This window comes from Mus caroli, unplaced genomic scaffold (genome assembly GCF_978045245.1).
Source record: "Mus caroli unplaced genomic scaffold, Mus_caroli_1 scaffold_20, whole genome shotgun sequence".
In the NCBI taxonomy this organism is placed as follows: domain Eukaryota; kingdom Metazoa; phylum Chordata; class Mammalia; order Rodentia; family Muridae; genus Mus; species Mus caroli.
Window position 1 is genome coordinate 37,735,353 of NW_028227275.1, and position 20,873 is coordinate 37,756,225.

The following is a 20,873-nucleotide window of genomic DNA, read 5'->3' on the forward strand; positions in this document are numbered from 1 at the left end:
ATGCTTGAAAGAAAGAAAGAAAGAAAGAAAGAAAGAAAGAAAGAAAGAAAGAAAGAAAGAAAGAAAAAGAAAGGAAGGAAGGAAGGAAGGAAGGAAGGAAGGAAGGAAGGAAGGAAGGAAGGAAGGAAGGAAGAAAAAGCTACATGCATTTAAGAGAAAGCCCCCATCCAACCAAATATAAATAATTTTCCCTACTAGGTTAAAAGACCAAAACAAAAGTTAAACTGTATGTCAGCCCTTCTTGGCCATACACCATGAAGTACAACACATTAGATCTGTTCCAATGAACAAGCATTCTGTGGTAGATGAGTTTGTTTGGAGGACTAAGTAACATATTAGAAACTCTTGCTATTGTCCCACTAAAGAGTCCTGTTTAACTGTATTTAAAGGAATGACTCCCTCAAAGCAGGTGACTTGGAGCCTTAACATTGTGTAGCTTCCATTACTGCTGTACATTGTAATACCATGTGACCCACTTACTAGGACTATGGACTTAGTTGTCTGTCTGCTTAGACAAGGGCATGAGCTTCTGGAGATTAGGGAGCCGAATCTCATACGACTTTTATTTTATGCAGTAGGTAGAAGGGGGAACTGCCAGTGAATGTTTGTTAACAGCAAGGCGGAAATGAAGATGAGGTTCTAGGATGGATCAGGGATTTGGAAATTCCTTGCTAAAGTTTTAGTGGGGAAGATGGAGTGGGAAAGTAGCAGCACCAAGGAAGGGAGAGAAGAGCATCACGGGTGAGGAGGAGCTTCTATGAAGCCCGAAGGGTTTACTGCTAGGTGTCTGTCAGCCAGTTCTGTATCACTCATCATTGCACTCTAGTGCTCAGTGGCTGGGCAAGCATGGGATCATGTTCCTGTACGTCCCCTCCCCACCTAAAGGTCGTGACAGCCTCCTGTTACAAACATCAGGTCAGCAAGAGAATGGCACAACAAAAGTAGACTCCAATCCAAGTTGACATGGAGATTTTAAGAAATGAAGACTTGGGTTTAAGAGATGGCTCAGTGGTTAAGAGCACTGATTGCCCTTCCAGGGGTCCTGAGTTCAAACCACAGCAACCACATGGTGGCTCACAATCACCTGTGATGTGATCCCATGCCCTCTCCTGGTGTGTCTGAAGACAGCTATGGTGTCCTCATATACATAAAATAAATAAAATCAAAAAGGAAGGAAAGAAAGAAAGAAAAAAAGAAAGAAAGAAAGAAAGAAAGAAAGAAAGAAAGAAAGAAAGAAAGAAAGAAAGGAAGGAAGGAAGGAAGGAAGGAAGGAAGAGACAAAAGGGGGATGGGGGAGGGAGGAGGGAGGGAGGGAAGGAAGGAAGGAAGGAAGGAAGGAAGGAAGGAAGGAAGGAAGGAAGGAAGGAAGGAAGGAAGGAAGGAAGAAAAACAGACAGACTCAGGGATCCAGGAATGTAATGTTTTCCATGTTGCATGGTCTGCTGTATGAACTATTGAGTAGAAAGGATGCACTGTAATGACAATAGATAGGGTTCAGAAAGAGAACGAAGCTTGACCAGTCACTTGCAGGTTCCTCCATTGGAATAGATTGTCCTCCTGAGTGTAGTCAGGAGCCCTTCTGCAGTATGAGTATATAACCTGCTATCAGACAAGTTTAGCCAGAGAAATTCTTTGTGGCTATCTAAAGCAGAAAGGCAGGCAATGTTTCTATGTTTTATGGTGGGATTTGGGAGGAAATGGGATTCTAGATTTTATCATTTTCCTTAGAGAAGATAAATTCTAGTCTCTGTGGACTTTTTTTTTGGAAGGACCTGGAGACAAATGTATGATGGAGGTGGCCCCAGTTGTCTAGAGGGTCACTACATTCGTTCCCTAGAAGGAACAAAGAATTGAGCCAATAGGAAAGACAGAAGAACAAGCTGCAGAGATGGGGAAAGTAAGCCTTGTATAATTCTAGATGAGAGAAGTCTAGAGCTGGCAGCTGGCTCTGGTACACTAAAGGACCTTGGGGTCCAACCTTTCCACTATTTATCCTGTTTAAATGCCCACCTCCCAGGTCTTCCCATCTTTCCCCTTGTAATGTTACCTGGGAACAATAAGCAGCTACCTCAGGAAGCCTGTTATCCTGTCCTAGTCTATCTACATCCCTCTAACCCTCCTTCAGAGGGGGCAAGAAAAGTCCTTTAGTCCAAAGCAGTTGGGATTGTCAAACAGTATACTTTAGGAGCCCAAACTCTGAAAACTCTTAGATGTAAGGCAGAAACATCTGGTATAAAGTCAAGTCCAGAGCTATTTAATTGGGACATTCTAAGATCAAAACCTGCAGAACCATGATTTTATTTTATTTCCTTTTATTAAAAATAGATTGTTTTTCTCACATGATATATCCTGATTAGAGTTTTTTCTCCTTTTACTCCTCCAAGCTCTTCCCCACCTCTCCTTCCATCTGGATTCACTCCCTTTTCTGTCTCTCATTAGAAAAAAAAAAACAGGCTTCTAAGAGATAATAATTAATATAAATAGAATAGAATAGAATAGAATAGAATAGAATAGAATAGAATGGGATGGGATGGGATGGGATGGGATGGGATGGGATGGGATGGGATGGGATGGGATGGGATGGGATGGGATGAAATAGAAACTAACACATTGGAATTGAACAAAACAAACAAACAGAAGGAAAAGAGACCAAGAGAAGGCATCCAAGTCAGAGGCCCACTCACTCTTAGGAATCCCATAAAAACACTAAACCAGGGCTGCACTGACTGCTCTTCCAAAGGTTCTGAGTTCAAATCCCAGCAACCACATGGTGTCTCACAACCACCCACAATGAGATCTGACACCCTCTTCTGGTACATCTTAAGTCAGATACAGTGTACTTATGTATAATAAATAAATAAATCTTTGAGCTTGAGCGAGCAGTGTTGACCCTAGTGAGCAGCTCCGACCAGAGCGAGCAGAGGTCCTAAAAATTCAATCTCCAACAACCATGTGAAGGCTCACAACCATCTGTAAAGCTACAGTGTACTCACATACATAAAACAAATAAATAAAATCTTAAAAATAACAAAAACAAAAAACACTAAACCAGATGCCATAATACATATGTAAAGAACCTGGTGCAGAGCAATACAGGCCCTGTGCACACTTCCTCAGTCTCTGTGAGTCCATAGAAGCTTTGATCAAATAGATTTAGAGGGCCTTGTTTTCTTGGTATCCTCCATCCCCTTTGGCTCTTTCTTTCTGCTTCCTCTTCTGTGGAGTGTGGGGTGGAGTGAGGTGGGATAGGATGTTCCTTGAGCCCTGAGGGCAGGGATTTTTCAATACTTAATAGAAGGAAGGAAAGAATGGGCAGGGTAGAGTACTTTTCTCTATCACCAACCTGGCAAGAGTCTGGTGTTTTGTGCTTGGGTATGCAGGTTGCTGCTGTGTGAATGTGTATCAGAAACTGCCTTTGTCTCCCTCTAAAACTGATAGACCTGGGTTTCATATGCCCACCACTTTCCAGTGGCAGGAAGATCTAAAGATGATGCAGATTTTTGAAACCAATGCACTGTGAGGTTTGACTGTTCACCACCCAAAGAGCAATGGGAAAAATTGGCTGCAGCCTGTGTTCTATCCCAGCATGCCCTCGACCTCAGAACTGAACCTGTATGAGCAAAGACACTGCTTGTCAGAGCTAAAAGTTGAATTAAATCACATGAGTATTTTCAAAGAGAAGAAAACCAAACAGATGGGTCTTTTAGGGTCTTTTAAAAAGAAAGCATTGGTCAGCAAAGGACATGTTTAAAAACACATGGTCTGTTTGTGGTTTGTGGGACATAAAAACCAAATATAGAATCTGCAAGAGGCATGCTGTTAGGGTTTAGCCATAGTTTTCTAAAATATAACCAGGTCTAAGAATGTTTACATCTCACACTCTTTCAGATACTGCTTCATGGAGTTTGTCCTCTGACATCAGTGAAAATTACATCATTTCTGCCACGTATCTTAATTTTGAAATTGGTGTTCTTTGTTTTGAACTTTTCTTGTTTTAAGATTCAGTCACTCACTGCCAATCATTTACATGAGAACAATGACATTAGACGTTCCATCCGACTCTGGTGTCCACAGCATCTTAATAAAGGACTGCAGAGTTCCTCCAAATAGATCATAATGACTTTGTGAGTAATTCCACCAGCTCTGTAGTCACCACACCAACTATATCTGTGCAAGTGATTTCAAGGGATTTTAGCATCATCAGTAGGAACGTTCAGTTTAACCTGGGATCTGAGGCTGAGGCCCATTAGTTGTAACAGGAAATAACTGGGCTCACTTGATGGCAGAGGATTGGAATGTTTTGATCTGAAGCTCATTTATAGAAGTTGTCCTGCACATCCTAATTATAGGGCTACATGGAGTTTGGGATTGATAAGGTCAGTGTTGGTTTGCCCCACCACTCAACAACTCTGCCTGCAGTGTCTGTCAAACATGTCATGGAAACGCCTTTGGACATCACTGAGAAACCATGCAGTTGGGCCAGGCTGGTTCTTTCATACAGACAATACCTGTTGATGGTTCAGCAGAGGCCTTGTTTTATTATATTCCACAGCTCTTACAAGGCCTGATCTCCTTCTCCTTATAAACCCTATCAATTGTGCAAGCTAGTGTTTATACTTAACACCTCTAAAGTGGAAACTGGAACTTTTTGTTTTAAAACAACATGATGTGACTTGACAAAATAAATTCATGATAAAACTGTTTCTCTACTCCCACCCCCACCTCCTAAGCCCACCCCAGTGCTATAACCAAGAACTTATCAAGACTGTCCTGGCCCTTGGCTTAACACAACCATGATTGTATTTCCACACTAACCCTTTCTTCACCCTCCCCTTCAAAATCAGCCACATGCCTTGCTTGCCATTAGTATCTTGCTCCTAGAAAGTAGAACATTATTTTTGAAAGCAAGAAAAAGATGAAAACGTAGAGGTAATTCTATTACCCTCTGACTGTTACAGTTTTGGGGTACGAGTACTTGCAACAGCAAAGCCCTAAAAGTGGATCAATAGCTTGCCTCCAGGAGCCCCGAAAATGCCAGGAAGGTGTGGTTGCCACCTGTAATCCCAGCACCGTATAGGCAGAGACTGGGGAATCCCTGGGGCATATATAGTGTATATATATATATATATATATATACATATAGTGAAAAATAACCAGGATCATCAAGTTCTAGGTTCAGCAAGAGACCCTGTCATCCAACAATAGCTTCCAGCCTTCACGCACACACATGTACATACATACACAGACTATATTTTATATACATTGCATGCATACCATATATACATATACACGTAACAAAAAGGAATCTAAAAATAAGCAGCCCTGAAAATCTAGGGTATGATTTTTGGTTAAATATCATTTGCCTTGCCTTGTTCCTTTATCTTTTGTTTTCATGGCTTCTCAGTGTAGCCCTGGCTGTCCTGGAACTCACTCTGTAGACCAGACTGGCCTCGGACTCAGAAATCCACCTGCCTCTGCTTCCCAAGTGCTGAGATTAAAGGTGTGCTGGTACCAGTGTCTGGATGCATTTTGATTGTCTGGATTTGGGGTCGATGCCAGCATCTAGTGGTCTCATAACTGTAAGAATGCAGAGTCATCTGGCTTTAAAATATCAATAGCACTGAGATTAAAACACCCTTTTGTGAAGAAAAGAACATATGTGATTTTTTTTTCCTAACACAATGTAGACTAAGTTAAATAGTCTTATCTGTTGTTACTTTACTATTTGCAAGAATATTTATGTGGTTCTCCATTTTCTGCGTATTCATTTTCAAAGCTAGTCTAGAGAGGTCTCTTCAATGGTGAATATTTTCCATCAAGACAAAATTCTCAAGCATTATTGGTACCCAAGAGTCAAAACCTTCACACATTGCAGCACACTCATTTAGTGAATATAACTAGTCCTAGTGAATATAACTAGTCCTAGTGAATATAACTAGTCCTAATTCTGCGCTATCCTGTACAACCCAGAACATCTGTTTAAGAGATACCGTCCAACTTCAGGTCTAGGAAACTCTGTTCTACCTCATCTTTCTCCTTCTTCAATACAGTTTAATGTACAGTGGGCTAAGGTTTATTTCCCACTTTCTAGAGATGATGAAAGAGTACTGAAACTGATGTAAACATTGTGGCTTTAGGTCTCTATAGAAGAGAATAACTCCCTCATGAACTTAGATTATGACTGATCCTCTGACATAGCCTCATCTCAACCCATATGGAAGTGGTTGTCAGTGGATATTCATTGTACAAAATAATGGGTTGATATATTTTATTTGTATATAAAATGTACTTTAATGATAACCCCCATTATCCTCTTTCCTCATTCCTACTGGCTCCCTTCCTCTTTCTAAGTCACCTTCGTTTTATTTTCATGGCTCACAGATATATCTAAAATTTGTGTATATGAGGAAATATGTGGTGTTTATCTTTCTGGATCTGACCTATTTGGCTTAACAAGATGGTCTCCAGTTCCATGGATTTTTCAGAAAATGTCACGATTATATTCCTCTGTATAGCTAAATAAAACTCTATTGTGTATATATTCTTTATCCATTATGATTTGGACACCTAGGCTGAATCTATAAATTGGGTTATTGTAAATAACACCGTAAGAAACATGAGTGCACTAGTACCCATGGAGAGAGTTCTTGGCGCAAACAGCAGGTTATCCTTTGTTTTATCCTAGACAAAGTCAACACAGGGTAAATCAGCAACTCCTTCTGTCACCAACGACCTGAAAATCACTTCTCCATGCCAAATCACTTTCAGGAACCACAGTGTCTAGTGTTACCAATGCTTAGACAGAGAATGTCAGCTGCTAGACTGAACACGATGATCTTGTTATATTTCTTTTATTTCCCGGAACACTGACAGAGAAGTGCCAAACAAGTCTATGGTTTGGGGTCTTAGCTTGAATCTAGTGAGTCGATGATGGATTGGGAGAAGTCTTTGGTCAGACAGGACATGTGGGCTGACTAGTATTTCTGGGAAACTTTGAAGTAAAGACAGCCTGGTATTGTGCAAAATTCCTTTAGCATTTTTCTCAACATACTTGGCAGAAAAGGAGCCATGTATGTTATTTGGTATGGAAAAAAAAAAAAAAAAAGAGCCAAGATGTCCATTCAGTGTTACCTTTTGCAATGAGGAGAGGTATATCTGTTGGGTCAAGTCAGTTAGGCACTTGGCTGCATGTGGCTACAGCATTGACTACTTTGACATGTCTCTAATGAGACTGAATAACTTTAATTTGAATCGACTTTGTGCCTATGGGCTGCCATAATCAATGACACGAGTCTAGAGTAAATATTAACTCATCTTTCTACTCTTATCTCTATCTCGGGCTGAGAATTGAACCCAAACTCCTGCGCATGCTAGGCAAGCACGCTGCCATTGAGCTACATCACAAACCGATTATTATTGTGATGATGATGATGATTTTAGATAGAGATATCCTGATTCCTTTTTTTATAAACCATAACTAATAGCAAATTATAAAACATAGGAGGAAACTGTGAACTAGCCATAATTTTATGAGCCTAACATAATAATTATATAGCTGGTATATTTTCTAGTTTTTTTTCTATTATTTTAAATGAATTGGGGATTGTTTTCTCTTTTAATCGGCTTTTTAAACTTAGCATTGTATATCGGTATCTGTAGTGCTGAGTAATGTTCTCAACACTCAGGTTTAATGGTCGCCTATTTCTCAGACTGTTGTATTCTAGTTTATTTCTTTCTCTTTGAAAATTCCGGCTATCTCTTCTGTTGCATGCCTCGCATGCTTCTTTGGTTTAATGTCATTATAAAATAGTGCTATAGTAAACATATAAAAGCATGCTAATATTTCTCAACTTTAGAATGCATTGCCATGCAAAATGTTTGAGTTTTCTACAGGGAGAGATTGAGAGGGTGAATCCTTTTACTACTTCAAATTCATTGTGCAAAAGTACTCCCCCAGTGTACTTGTGAAAAACGGACATTAAAGCTGACAAAAGGAAAGAAGCCCTGTTTTTCTCCCTCTGTGTAGCACAATTAATTTGATAAATCATGAGACATTTCAATGCATTCCTTCTCATATAACAATAAAGATGCTAAAAAGAATGTGATACTGGCCAGGACTGATGACAGAGATCTTTGCTTTCCAGATGCAGAATAAGTTCCAAGGCATGAACCTAGAAAGCAAAATATTTTGCATATTATTTATATAACCTCTATAATCTCTAAAGATGAAAGATTAACAAAAGCTTTTAAAAAAGAACCAGAAAAGCTACCCTATTTGTTTGTCCTGTGTAGTTCCACAGAGATAAACATTTATATCTCTTAGCTATCCCATCTATACGAGGATATGAACACGAAGCCAGGAAACATTCACTCATCAGGCAATTAGAGCTTCCTCTGGGGAGATTGGCTTAGGACATTTTATAGTTTGCATAGTGATAAATGGCCTCGTGATCTAAGATTTCTCTCTTAAAATAAATTCTGTATTCTAATAAATCTGATCATCGTGAGCACTAGTAGCACACATAAATAAAATTAAGTCACAACATTTAGAATAGCAGAACCTAGAAAGTCAAGTTTTCTCATTAATCATAAGTAGAATTTTTACTTCTCTTCTGTCATCCTTTGTCTTCTTCACGTGAATGAAGATTTATAGTGGTAAGATGGGACATGGGCCATACTAGCCTAGACTAATTATAAGAAACCAAACCCTCTTTCCCCCCTCATTAATTTAATAATGAATACATTATTATGAATTTGTTTTTCCTTCACAAACAACAATAAAACTACTGGGACTGATAAAATAACCATGTTAATGCTTTTATTCATGACACCAACCAGGACACGAGTGGGTCTTTGTCTTGGAAATAGAACATGAGTCTCTGGATGGGTGGCCAATGGAACTTTGTTCATAATGTAAATGAAGCGCATCACTAGACATTGGTTAAAAACAGCCAATAATGTTCGTTCTAGAGACATTTGAAAGATGCTTGGAAAATAACAGCCACTTTGGAATTATCAAGGGAAGATACTTAGAACCTAACAGGCTTTATCCCTGTCACCCAACTAATTGCTTGTTTTCCTCAGATTGGATGCCAGTCTTTGAGGACCACTTGCAGTTTTTATATTCATACACATGGTATATTATTATAAAGTCCACTCTACTTAAAAGAATGCAGCTCCAGGGTCGTATCCCAACAGGGACCACTCTTTGTACCACTGTATCCTGCCCCACACATGGGCAAGGAGAAGGTGTTTCTAATTGCTTGTGCAGCGATGTTTCACTGAGTAAATGCCAGGTTGAAAGGGTTTCCGTTTTCAGCTAACAACATTCATAGCTTAGTTTTTATGAATTACAGGTGGTTTTTATGAGCCTGTGCAAAAGCTTTTGGGACTGTGGACTGGTAGCCCTGGATGACATTACCATACAACTAGGAAACTGCCGGTCTCCAGGTAAGAAGACTGACTATTGGTCATTTCAATTGTGAGTCTTTCTACCCTGTGACAGACACTTCCAGTTCCTCTAGGAACCTCATACATTTGACCTATGCTATTCTTTCCTTTACTTTTCTTAACAGACAGACTTCTCCACAGAATTTTGTAGTAGAGTCTACAAGTTGGAAATAAAGACTCTAGTGTTCTGTACAGCTTCGTATGTACGACTTTCCCTGATTGTAAGGAAAGTTTTACCTTTATTGTAAGGAAAGCAATACCTCCCTGAATGTTGGGGATGGTGCTCACGAACTGTCTCCAAGTAGTACTTGAGAAACAAGTGTCCTTTAGCTTAACTAACATTATAATTATCATTGTTCATTTAGAGAATACACATTTTCAAGTCATATTGATGGCATTGTTATTTTACAAATGCCTCTGAGATGTATACCATTAAATGTTTAATAAAGATGATATCTTCTAAATGACAGTAAAACAAACCCTGCAGCAGCAGCAGAGGACACAGCCTTGTGCTGCTGCTTACACCAGCCTAGCGATAATTTCTGTTTTATTTAGATCCTGGAGCATTCTATACAACATTGCTTTGACCGTATTTACCTCCGCAACTCCTCCCAGAACTACTCCCTTTCCCTATTCACTCAACCTTGTGGGATTTTTCCCTTAACCATTCAAGACCAATTTGTGCCACCTAAAATATTCTTGGATGTTTGTCCTTCCACTGAAACATGGTCAACTTATGAGGAACTCTTAGATACTCTGATCCTTCCTTTTCCATTAGCTATATTAGCTGCCAACTGTGAGGGGTAGGATTGTGTGCCCAACACCCCCACTCCATGCTAGGATTTGGTCTGGCTTGGCCTTGTACAGATTAGTGCATGCTGCCACAGCTGCTGTGAGTTCATATGTGCAGCTGCTCAACTGTGTCCAGATGTTCACTGTCAGTCTTCTATAGCCTCTGGCTCTTACACTCTGCACCTGTGCTGCCACAGTGATCCTTGAGCTTTGGGATAATGGTGGAGCAGTTCTTTCTTTCAAAGACCTCAACTCAGGCCTTTCTACCTCAGAAAAAAGTTTTCTGAATGAACCAGGATCAGAGTTGGAAGTTATTGAGAAAAGATGTTAACATAGATTCAAGTTCTGGTGTCAACACAAGGTACTTAGAAAACGGACAGTAAACACCCAAGACATGGCTGTGGAGCCTCAAGAGAGAGTCTCCATGGTCATAGACATATTTTTTTCAGTGGCTTTTGGAGTGACATTATTCAAAGCTTTTCTAAAACTTTTCTGTTTTTGGTAAAAGAGATCATAGGGCGGTTTCTGGTGTGCACTGATAAATTTAAAGGCTGTTAAAAAGACAAAACCATAGGTCACAGGGCTGAGGTATCCCTTCCTATATTAGTCACAGGGGAATTAAGACATATTCTACCTGCAGACTAAGTTCATAATCTCATGTGTGAGGTTTTCAGGACACAACATATTTGCATCTGGTAGTGGAGTAAGGTTAAACATTAAAGTCATATACAAGTCATAAGCAAGGCTCACTGCTATTTAAGCATTATTATTTGAAAATAATTCTGCATTATTATTTTAAAATAGTTCTACTCTTGTCAAAATCCTTCACTCTTGGCTGGCTTGAGTTTTTTTTTTTTTTTTTTTTTTTTTTTTTTTTTTAACCAGACTCTAGAATTAAGCTTCTCCAGGCCATTTCTCCATAATTTCCCCTTTATTTTTATCTTACTTCAGACTAAGTGCTGATGGTGAGGTGAGACAGGAGCATACTAGCCATGGTGGGCAACATGTGAGTGGCACATGCCTCAGAGATCCTCTGTAGGCATCTCTTAAACAAGCAGCCAAAGTACGGCACCTGGCTGATACTGGAGAACAGCTGAAAACAATTGTTTGGATTGGTGGCCTAGCTCAGTGGCATACATAGCTTACACCGGCTCTATATTTACTCTCCCACAGAACTAAAATCAAATTAAGGAAGACTCCTTGTTTTCTGAAGGACAGTAACAATAAGAATATCTATATTCAAGGCACAGAACAGGGAATGAGGCCTCAGTAATTAGCACTGTATAGAAAATTGAATACAAGAGAAACAAAAAATAAATGATCATTAAATTTTTACTAAGAATATGGCTGTAGGGAGGCATAACAAAGTTGAGACAAAGGAGAAAAATCACCGCTGAGGTGAGAGACAGCATTACTCTGGTGGTAATAACGACTGCTGTTGGTAAAGATGCCATTCAAAGACAAGTATTGACTGGGGTGTACTGCTTGCCTAGGGTGTGCCGAGCCCTGGTTTTATCCTCAGTATAAAACACAATCATGTCTGGAAGTGGAAAGAGACTTTTGTTAACAAAATAACAGTTCTTAATATTTTTTTACTACTAATAATTGTATTTTTATGTGTCCCAAATTCTTCACACACATTGTCTTATTTAATCCTCGCAATCCTATGAAGTGGATGTCACCAATATCCCTACATACAAGTATGAACACTGAGGCACAGAAAAAAGACCTCATCTGAGCTGCACAGTTCTGCTCCTCCTCCAGAGGAGACATCGAGCTGATCTGAGAATATCCTTCATTCACCCGGGATTTTTGAAGAAAGCTCTTACATTATGCAACTTTTTAATTTTTTATTGTTTTTTTTATTTTATTTTCATAGAGGCAGGGTATCTACAGTTTTCAGAGTTCTGTAATTCCACTCAAATTCCCGAGTGAGGGAAGTGTCTTGCCCAAAGTAATCCAATATTTCGGATCTAGATTCTTGATTCTATACCACTGATAGAACCCATGAAGCATAGATTCTCTGGAGGTCAAGCTGGGTAGACCACCTGTGGGGGTGGGTCTGCCTCTCCATAGGCTTGACATATGGCCAGACACCTCTCAGACATGCAAAGCAGGCTGCTAGGAGCCGTGAGAGCATACATATTCATCGACTGTCTCAATAATTGCAACACCTGCTGTTTCCTTGCAGCAAGACTTCCACCTCCACCTGGAGAATGCACTTTTGATCAAGATGAATGTGCGTTTACACAGGAGAAAAGGAACCGAAGCAGCTGGCACAGGGGAAGGGGAGAAACGCCCACCTCCTACACAGGACCCAAGGGAGATCACACTACTGGGGTAGGTGAGTTATGCCACATGGTGCTGTTTCCTAAGAACATAACTTAACATACTAGTGGGCATTTAACTGCGTTTTGAATGTGCAGATTCATGTCTTGTGACTAGAATGATGTACATGATATTCTACACAGTCAATATTTTAATAGGTTCATAGGAAAAGCATATTTTATAACACCACTTAATGTGTATTACAAAGGTAATCTAGGACTAGGTTTTAAAAAACTGAAAGAGGAACAGTAGTGGAGGCAAAGAAGAAAATCAAAATGGAAGCTGAGGCTTAGTATAGAAATGTTCAGGCAATCCCAGCACTTGGGAGGCAGAGGTAGTCGGATTTCTGAGTTCGAGGCCAGCCTGGTCTACAAAGTGAGTTCCAGGACAGCCAGGGCTATACAGAGAAACCCTGTCTCGAAAAACCAAAAAAGAAAAAAAAAAGAAAGAAAGAAAAAGAAAAAGAAAAAAGAAATGTTCAGGCAGATGGGGAACATGCAGATAAGTTCAACTCTGTGTTTTCTATAGCTGAAACAAAGAGAGAAAATTCATCTGTGAATCGTGAGTCACTGTTCTTGATATGAAGCAAGGAGAGCAGATAGTGGAGGTCTAGGGGGCACAATCTCTCTCTCTCTCTCTCTCTCTCTCTCTCACACACACACACACACACACACACACACACACACACGGTCTTGTTCAGGCTGGCCAGGAAGTCAGGATCTTCCTGCCTCAGCATCCTGAGAACACAAGGATTTCGATATATGGTGGCAACCTTGCCTGGCTAAGGAGTTTGTGTTCAACACAGACGTGTGTGGTACAAAAAGATAAATTCAGTGTTGTCTTCCTGTGGCTACTACTGTATATCAGCAAGTGAAAACAGTTCGTGGTAAAGTATGCCCCTGTTGGGTCTAACAGTTAGATTGAAGCACAGCCTTTAGTTCAAGGAAAGAAATTTGTCTCTGAACTAAACTCACAGAGATCATTGATACTACGATTCAGGGTCCATATAGGGAAGCCAGTAGGATGTAGTGAGTTATGCGGTGCTGTACCTTATGACCAACTTCAAGATAAACCTATGACCAAATACCATGGAGCAACATACAGAGTATATAACCTTTCTACAGAATTATCCAAATGTGGTTAAACACAGCAAATAGTTTTACTTTTCTTTATATCTTTCACCATATAATACCCTGAAGACTTTTCTCCTCATTCCTGGCTAAATCCCTTAACTCCCAGTTCTGCTGAGTTATTAGAACAGTCATAATTCAGGCATGTTAAAGAGTCTAGTCCAAATCAAAACCTCCATTTGTCATTCAATCAAAATGCTTCTAATGTTCTTGGCTGGGCCTTGACTCCTTGTCTCAGGAAGATAAAGGGGAGGGCTGTCTAGTCTTACATCTTTATTTCAACACCTCCCCAGCCTTCCCTGTTAGTCATCTTCTAGTCAGGGTAGGTAGAGGAAGCATTAAAAGAAAAGAACTTTAAAATAATTGGTGCTATTTTACATTCTCTTTTGGCCATTGACTGTCCCCACACTGTGACAGATGTCAAATGCTGGCCAATCGGAACATCTGCAGCACAGCATTTCTGGCAGTCTCTACTCTACCTAAACCTTTCAGAACCAGCCCTTTGCACTTACTGCCTCCCTGTTAAGGTACACACCTCTGTACAACCACCCAGGTTTTTCTGAAAGTTTCTACTTTCTTTGAAGAACATCTCTGATTTCATCTACCTTCCCAGATTGTCCACTGGCCTCAGAAACTAATGCACTCTCACCTAAAATGTCCTTCCTGGTCCTACAACTACCATTTCCCCATGCTGCTTTGGCAGATGCAGGACAAATATTTCCTCGGGGCATGATGCTATTGAAGAGATTCAACACTGGCCAAAGGTAAACCAGATGTCCACTTTTGGTATGACTAATGATTCTAAAAATACTACACAAGACCCCCTGAGGCACCATCTGAAAATGCATCTGGAAGTCACACTGATACTATATGTCATATATGGAAACACTTGGGTAGCATACAACAGAAATGGGACTCAAACCAGCTTAAGTGGACAGAGGGCTCCTTCTGAATTTTGATACTGGAAAAGGTCCATTCAGGCATATCCTGATGCAAAAGATAAAGGATATAATCATGAGACCCTTTGCTCTTTCTCTGCTGGGTTTTCTCAATTGTCTTCAGTCTCAGAAAGGATAGCCATGGTAAGCGGAGGTAGCCTCATGGACTTTCAACACGGACTTCTGTGAAAAGGAAACTGTGATGAAAATCTCCAACCCGAGCCCTTTTGTGAGAAAGGGTTTTATAGTGGAGTCCTGGCTGGCCTGAAACATGCTATGAAGACAAGGCTGGCCTTAAATTCACAGAGATCCATCTGTCTGTGTCTGCTTCCCAGGTGCTGGAATTGAAGGACTGTGATACAATGCCCATCAACAATGAGCCTTATTGGCTCTGAATAGCAATGTCATGAGAGCAGAGTATTATAAGCCTGTTGAATTCCCACAGTACTTAATATTGTGTCTTATGCATGATAGACATGCAAAAATCATTGTGGGATAAGTGAACAAATGCATGAATGAGTGAGTGAGTAAACGAATAAACAAAAACCTTTCCTTGAACATGTAAGAATAGTCATTACATAGCAAGACCTCCAATAACTGGCATAGTGGTACACATTTATAATCCCAGCACTCAGGAGGCTGAGGCAGGAGCCTGGATCACATAATGAAATCCAGGCCACACTGGGATGTATAACAAGTCCTGCCTCAAAACAAAAAGGAAAAAACAAACAAAACCCTCCCTGGGGAAAAAAAATGGGATTATAGATATCATTTTTCCTATCAGGGATGCAGTAGAAAAGAACAGATCAGTTTAGCTCATCTGTTACAAAAATGTTTTTCTGGGAGAAGGTTGATAGTTTTTATTCCGTTTATGCAGACCTAAAGAAGGTTTCATTTAGAGGTATAAAAAGATGCCATCAAACATTAGCATAAGATGACTATGTCACAGCAGTAGGGGAAAATATTCTGAATAACAAAGACTGTAAAATGTCTTGGACATGGAAGACAGGGCAGAATTAGATGAAAAAGTAGTGAAGGTGCCTTTCCTGAGAAAGAGCAAAGGGAAGCAATGAGGCCAGGGGTGGAAGAGACACAGGCGTGGGCTTTGGAGATGGGGTAACCCAACGAATTCACTCACTGAGTATGGCCTTCGGGAAGCTACCTAAATCCCCAGTTTCAGCCTTGACTTCTAGAAAATAACTACAACTACCTACTCACTTACCTAACTACAACTACCTACTCACTTACCTAACTACAACTACCTACTCACTTACCTAACTACAACTACCTACTCACTTACCTAACTACAACTACCTACTCACTTACCTAACTACAAACTACCTACTCACTTACCTAACTACAAACTACCTATTCACTTACCTAACTACAAACTACCTACTCACTTACCTAACTACAAACTACCTACTCACTTACCTAACTACAAGGAGTGGTCCAAGATCAAGGTATCCGCATGGTTGCTTTCCTCTGGCTTGCAAATGGCTATCTTTTGCAGTGTTCACACATGGCCCTCCTTCTGTGACAACACATCCCTGATGTCTCTGTTTTTATAACACTTGTACCAAATGGAGATCCACCCTAACAATCCTCTTTTAATTCAGTTTCATCTTGAGAAGCCCAGTCTCTAAATATAGCCCCGCTCTGAGGAATGAGGTTAGGGCTTCATCACATGTGTTTTGGAGAAAAGCAACTTAACCCATAGCAGACTCCCTCCCAGGAGTCAGTGCCATGGAACGGATATCAAAAGAGAAGGAAAAATTCTTTCATGTTAAGTGGGTGACAGCCCAGGCCTGCTCCTGGTCCTTGTGGCTCTGTGCTACACTCTAGGCTTGTCTGACTCATGCTCCACCTCCTCCACACACACTCAAAACTCTATGAAAATCTATCAAAAACATGTGCAATATGTATTAAATAACTCATAACTCTAGTCCTTTATGGACATCATTACTGGCTATGGGAACCTATGTTAATTAGCTTGGGTGGCTTTGTTTGAAGATGGTGTGGTTGGGTTTCCTTTGTGTTTTTGAAAACTTATAAGACTGTGTCATCTGTCTAGGGTGAAACTTCCCAGCAAGACCATGAATACAAATGTTTCTTACTGAACTCCATCTTTAATCTGAATGAGTACTAGACACATGAAATGAAGTTCTCTGGTGCACAGTGTAGAGAATGTTGTTTTTAAAAAAGATAAATAAATTATTTCACCTGCTTCAATATTAAATTCCAAAAGATTCTCAAGATGCCGTTCAGGTTTTTATCTAGTAAAATATTTTTGGATCTATCTTTTTATTCCTGTGCATAGCAAGAAAACAAATTCTACTATGCTATGCCCAATGCACCTATAGATATATAGCATTGGGTAAGGGCTCTCAATTACTTTAATGACCCTCTCACTGTAAAGCTAGGGATTATGTGATGAGCATTTACTCTGGTCAGGTTTCTGTGCCTAGAATCATTATATCCTTCCTACAATCTGTAATGTAAGTTAAAGGTCCCAATTTTCAGGCAGGGAAATCGAAGCTTGGCGTAGTTAAGTGTCCTTTGGAGGTACTTGTAGTAACTGGTGAAGTGGGGACTGTATTTCAGGTTTGTTTCATTCCAGTGACCATATTCTTTGCACACTGCCTCATTGGCATCACCATCACATGACTCATGATGCATGTGACCAACAGAAATAATCTATAATCAACAGAAGTGAACTATTTCTAGTGTCTATATTCTGATACTCTAAGCGTCGCTCCAGGAGTGCACCCCATTCTCCTAACCACATGGAAAAGTAGCTTTCTTGTCTTCCAGTCTTTAATGGCGTAGGCTAAATAAGGCTGATGTATCAGCTGTGAGATGGAAGAGGGACAAGTATGACCCTTTCCAAATTGAAAGCATAAACAAAGACTCCTCTAAAACAGCTGACTGTTTCACTGGGTTTCTCTCTACATTTATTCAACTGAGGAGAGAGTGTGGGTGTAGATATGTGCCTGCATGTGCCACAGTGTGAGTGTGGAGGTCAGAGATCAGGTTCCTGGTGTCTGTTCTCTGTCTACCATGTAGATTCCTGAGACTGAACTTAGGTCATCAAGCTTGGGGCAAGCACCTTTACCCTCTCAACTATCTCCTCAGCCCCACAAATGACTGATTATTAAAGCTACCAGCAGCAGAAATGTAAGAATCAAATATCTTAGAATTTGAAGTTACCATTAATATCATGCAATCCCATCCCATATCTCCTGGGTGCTTAATACCCATTTTTTAAAAAAAGTCTAAATAACTCAGAGCTACAAGTAAAGCAAGTTGTAGAGCTGATGGGACAGTGCAGAGCAGCAGCTCTTCCTGGCAGTGCCTTGAAGGATAAGCCAGAGTAGATCAGGAATGGTAAGGAATAGGGACACATGACAGGAGGAAGAGACACCAGGGGTGAGACATGCAGCCCTTTAAGCAGTGAAACAGCTTTCAGGGACTCTAAGTTACAACACTGGCTACAGGACACTGTCAACCTGGAGTCCCATGAAAATGGACCCTCAAGTGCTTTTGTATTCTTTGGTCCCTGTCTGCATGGAACAGGTCTCTGGTTGCAGAGTCGGCAGGAATTGAAAGACAGACTTGACACAAGGGTGTGTGGATCTGAATGTAATTTGTCAAATCGAGCATCAAACTTTTTATACAGAAGAAAATAGGGAAGTTGGATGACACACAGGCAAGGTACAAAGAGGTTACTGGATTCTTACACAAAACAGAGGAATGCAAACACGGAAGGACTGGCAGGAACCAACTGGGATAAAATTCAATGTTAACAACTGGAATCAAAAACAGCTCCACCTAAGGTCCACTTAATCTTAGAAGCCAGGGTCGAGGGCTTCGTGCCCTTGCCGTAGTTCCTATGTATAGTCCACCTTCCCCCTAGGCCATTGTAAATACTTGTGTATGGATGTAACTCAGCTATCTATAGTTCTAAGTATCTACTCTGGTTCCTCCTTAGATCACAAACTTCCTTCTTCCTAGATAATGGTAAATTTCTGTGTAGGGCAGTGACTTGGCTATCCATGCCCAGGGTCGGATCAAGAACTGACTAGAATCTAAGTTAGCCATATGTCAAAATATCAATCCTTAGGAGCACTTGAAATAAAGCAATATTAAGGGAAAGAACACAGATCTGTTTACCAACTAAAGCAGGGATACTGGAGCATTCGTTATACAGGATGCCATGATTCCAGGAGACTAAGTTTCCATGAACTTTTCGCCTCGGGACAGCGCCCAGGTTTTCAGGGCCTATCGCACTTGTCACTACTGGAATGGATGTAGTACTCAAGTGTGACCTTATATGGAGGTCATGTACTTGAAGTTATGAGTCCCCACAGCAGGAATGGAGGACAGAGTCATACAACAAGAATAGTATCAGTCCACACAACAAAGAAGCATCCTTGACTTGGCCACTGCTATGTCTAAATGATTGAGTTAATAAAAATATCTAATAAATGTGTTGAATTATGTCTCCCAGCCATTAAATAGAGTAAAAGAAGAAATCCTTTTTCATACACTCCCACCCTCACTGGCTTAGATATGTGCCATTTCACAGTGACTCCCCATTCCTACCTCATTCCCATGGGTGCAGAGAAATTCTGCAGGGGCTAAAACTAGGAGTGACTAAAGACCCCTCTATACTGAAAACCAAAGGCCATCAATATCTGCCTTGGATACAAGATAAGGTGCCTCTGAATCAGGTCTCTCTTTTCACTTTCCTTGCTTAAAACCTTCCATTTATAGCTGGCAGAACTCAAACAAGGGAGGCAAAAAGAAACGCAAGGGGAGGGGGCGTGCAAACCTGTTTTATAGACAGCTGCACTCGCTAGTCAGTCAATACGTGTCCAATAAATGAAAAGAAAAGCTCAGGAAAGCCACACTATAAATACGTCAAGCTGCTGTGTGACTGTCAGAATCAATACATCATCTCAGGTTAAATAAAGACCAGCCCTGTGAATGGAGCTCTTCGATTTGCTGCCAAATGGATCAGATAATGCCGATTTCCCAGGAATGGAGTGTCTGGGAGGTAGCCCACCTGCTCTGACTCAGTGTCTGCTCCCATCCTGCTCCCCACACGTGCCTTAGTAGGAAAGGTGCAGATGAAAAGAGGCTGAGTAAAAAACATCACTGCTCTTAGCAAGAACCAAGCACTTCCCCTGAACAAGCACTCTTGAGCTGCTGGTTAGCTGCTGGTTAGAGGTGCTGGTTAGCTGCTGGTTAGCTGCTGGTTAGCTGCCAGATGCTGATTAAAGTTAGCTTTGACCATGGTTTCTGCTGGTTGCTGGTGTTCTTGTTGCTTTTGCAGTGGTCCTTGTTCTGCTTCTCTGAAACCCTTCCCGCCACCTGCTTGCTTTTTAATAGACTCAAGTTCATTGATGAAATTTGCCATTAACTTATCCATTTTCTTGAATAGATCCACGTATTTATATACTCATATAAACATATGCATGTGTTTTGTAGTGCTGGGGGTTGAACCCAGAGCCCTGCACATAGCAGGCAAGAGTGGCATTATTAAACTATACCCTAACCCCTCAAACTTGCTATTATATACTCAAACCATTAAACAATAATGTCTTATGTGGGAACTCCACGTATGGGCTACCCATCTCCCACAAGTGGGGTTTGTGTACACACACACACACACACACACACACACATAAACCTTAAAATCTATGATAAATTTGACTTACTTCTTGAATTATCATCAATGAAATCTCACAGAGCACTTCTGTGGTGGTGTTTTCCTGTCAGAGGATAAGAACTGAGGCAGCATGAGGTAGGGGTGAGTCTCTGCTTCCTGGGTACACATCTGGTTCTGCCTCACCCACCTGGAGAGTGGTTTCCAACAGCAGCATCCTGGGTCTATTGACGAACTGTTCTCTCTACTCTGTACTAAATTTAAACATTGCCTCTAGCTGGTGAGAAGGCAGGAAATGACACCTTATTTTGTGTTTAACTTCCTGTCTCTTGGTCTCTTCAAGTTAAGAACTTGACAAAAACCCCAAATGAAGAGTGCCAAGTGATATGTTCTCTTTTCTGTCCCTTTTTCCTCATAAAATGTGGCCCTTCGACTTTGAACACTGGTTACTCTCTGCTCACATCAGTGAGTTTGTTGGTGTCTCTGAGTGATGCCTAAAGAGGGAGGTAACTCAGGACATCTTGAGCTCATTTTGTGGACCTTCTGTTTCCTCTGGAACCCATT

At 40.6% G+C, this 20,873-nt stretch overlaps 1 protein-coding gene across 1 annotated transcript in view; it reads left to right on the forward strand.

The window, feature by feature from the left end:
- The window catches only part of Mamdc2 (MAM domain containing 2), a 154,435-nt gene that overhangs the window by 114,730 nt on the left and 18,832 nt on the right, over positions 1–20,873 (forward strand). Inside the window, exons 10-11 of the mRNA XM_021152082.2 lie at positions 9,357–9,450; positions 12,434–12,586. Coding sequence (XP_021007741.1) covers positions 9,357–9,450; positions 12,434–12,586 — 247 coding nt within the window. The remainder of the gene's footprint in view (positions 1–9,356; positions 9,451–12,433; positions 12,587–20,873) is intronic.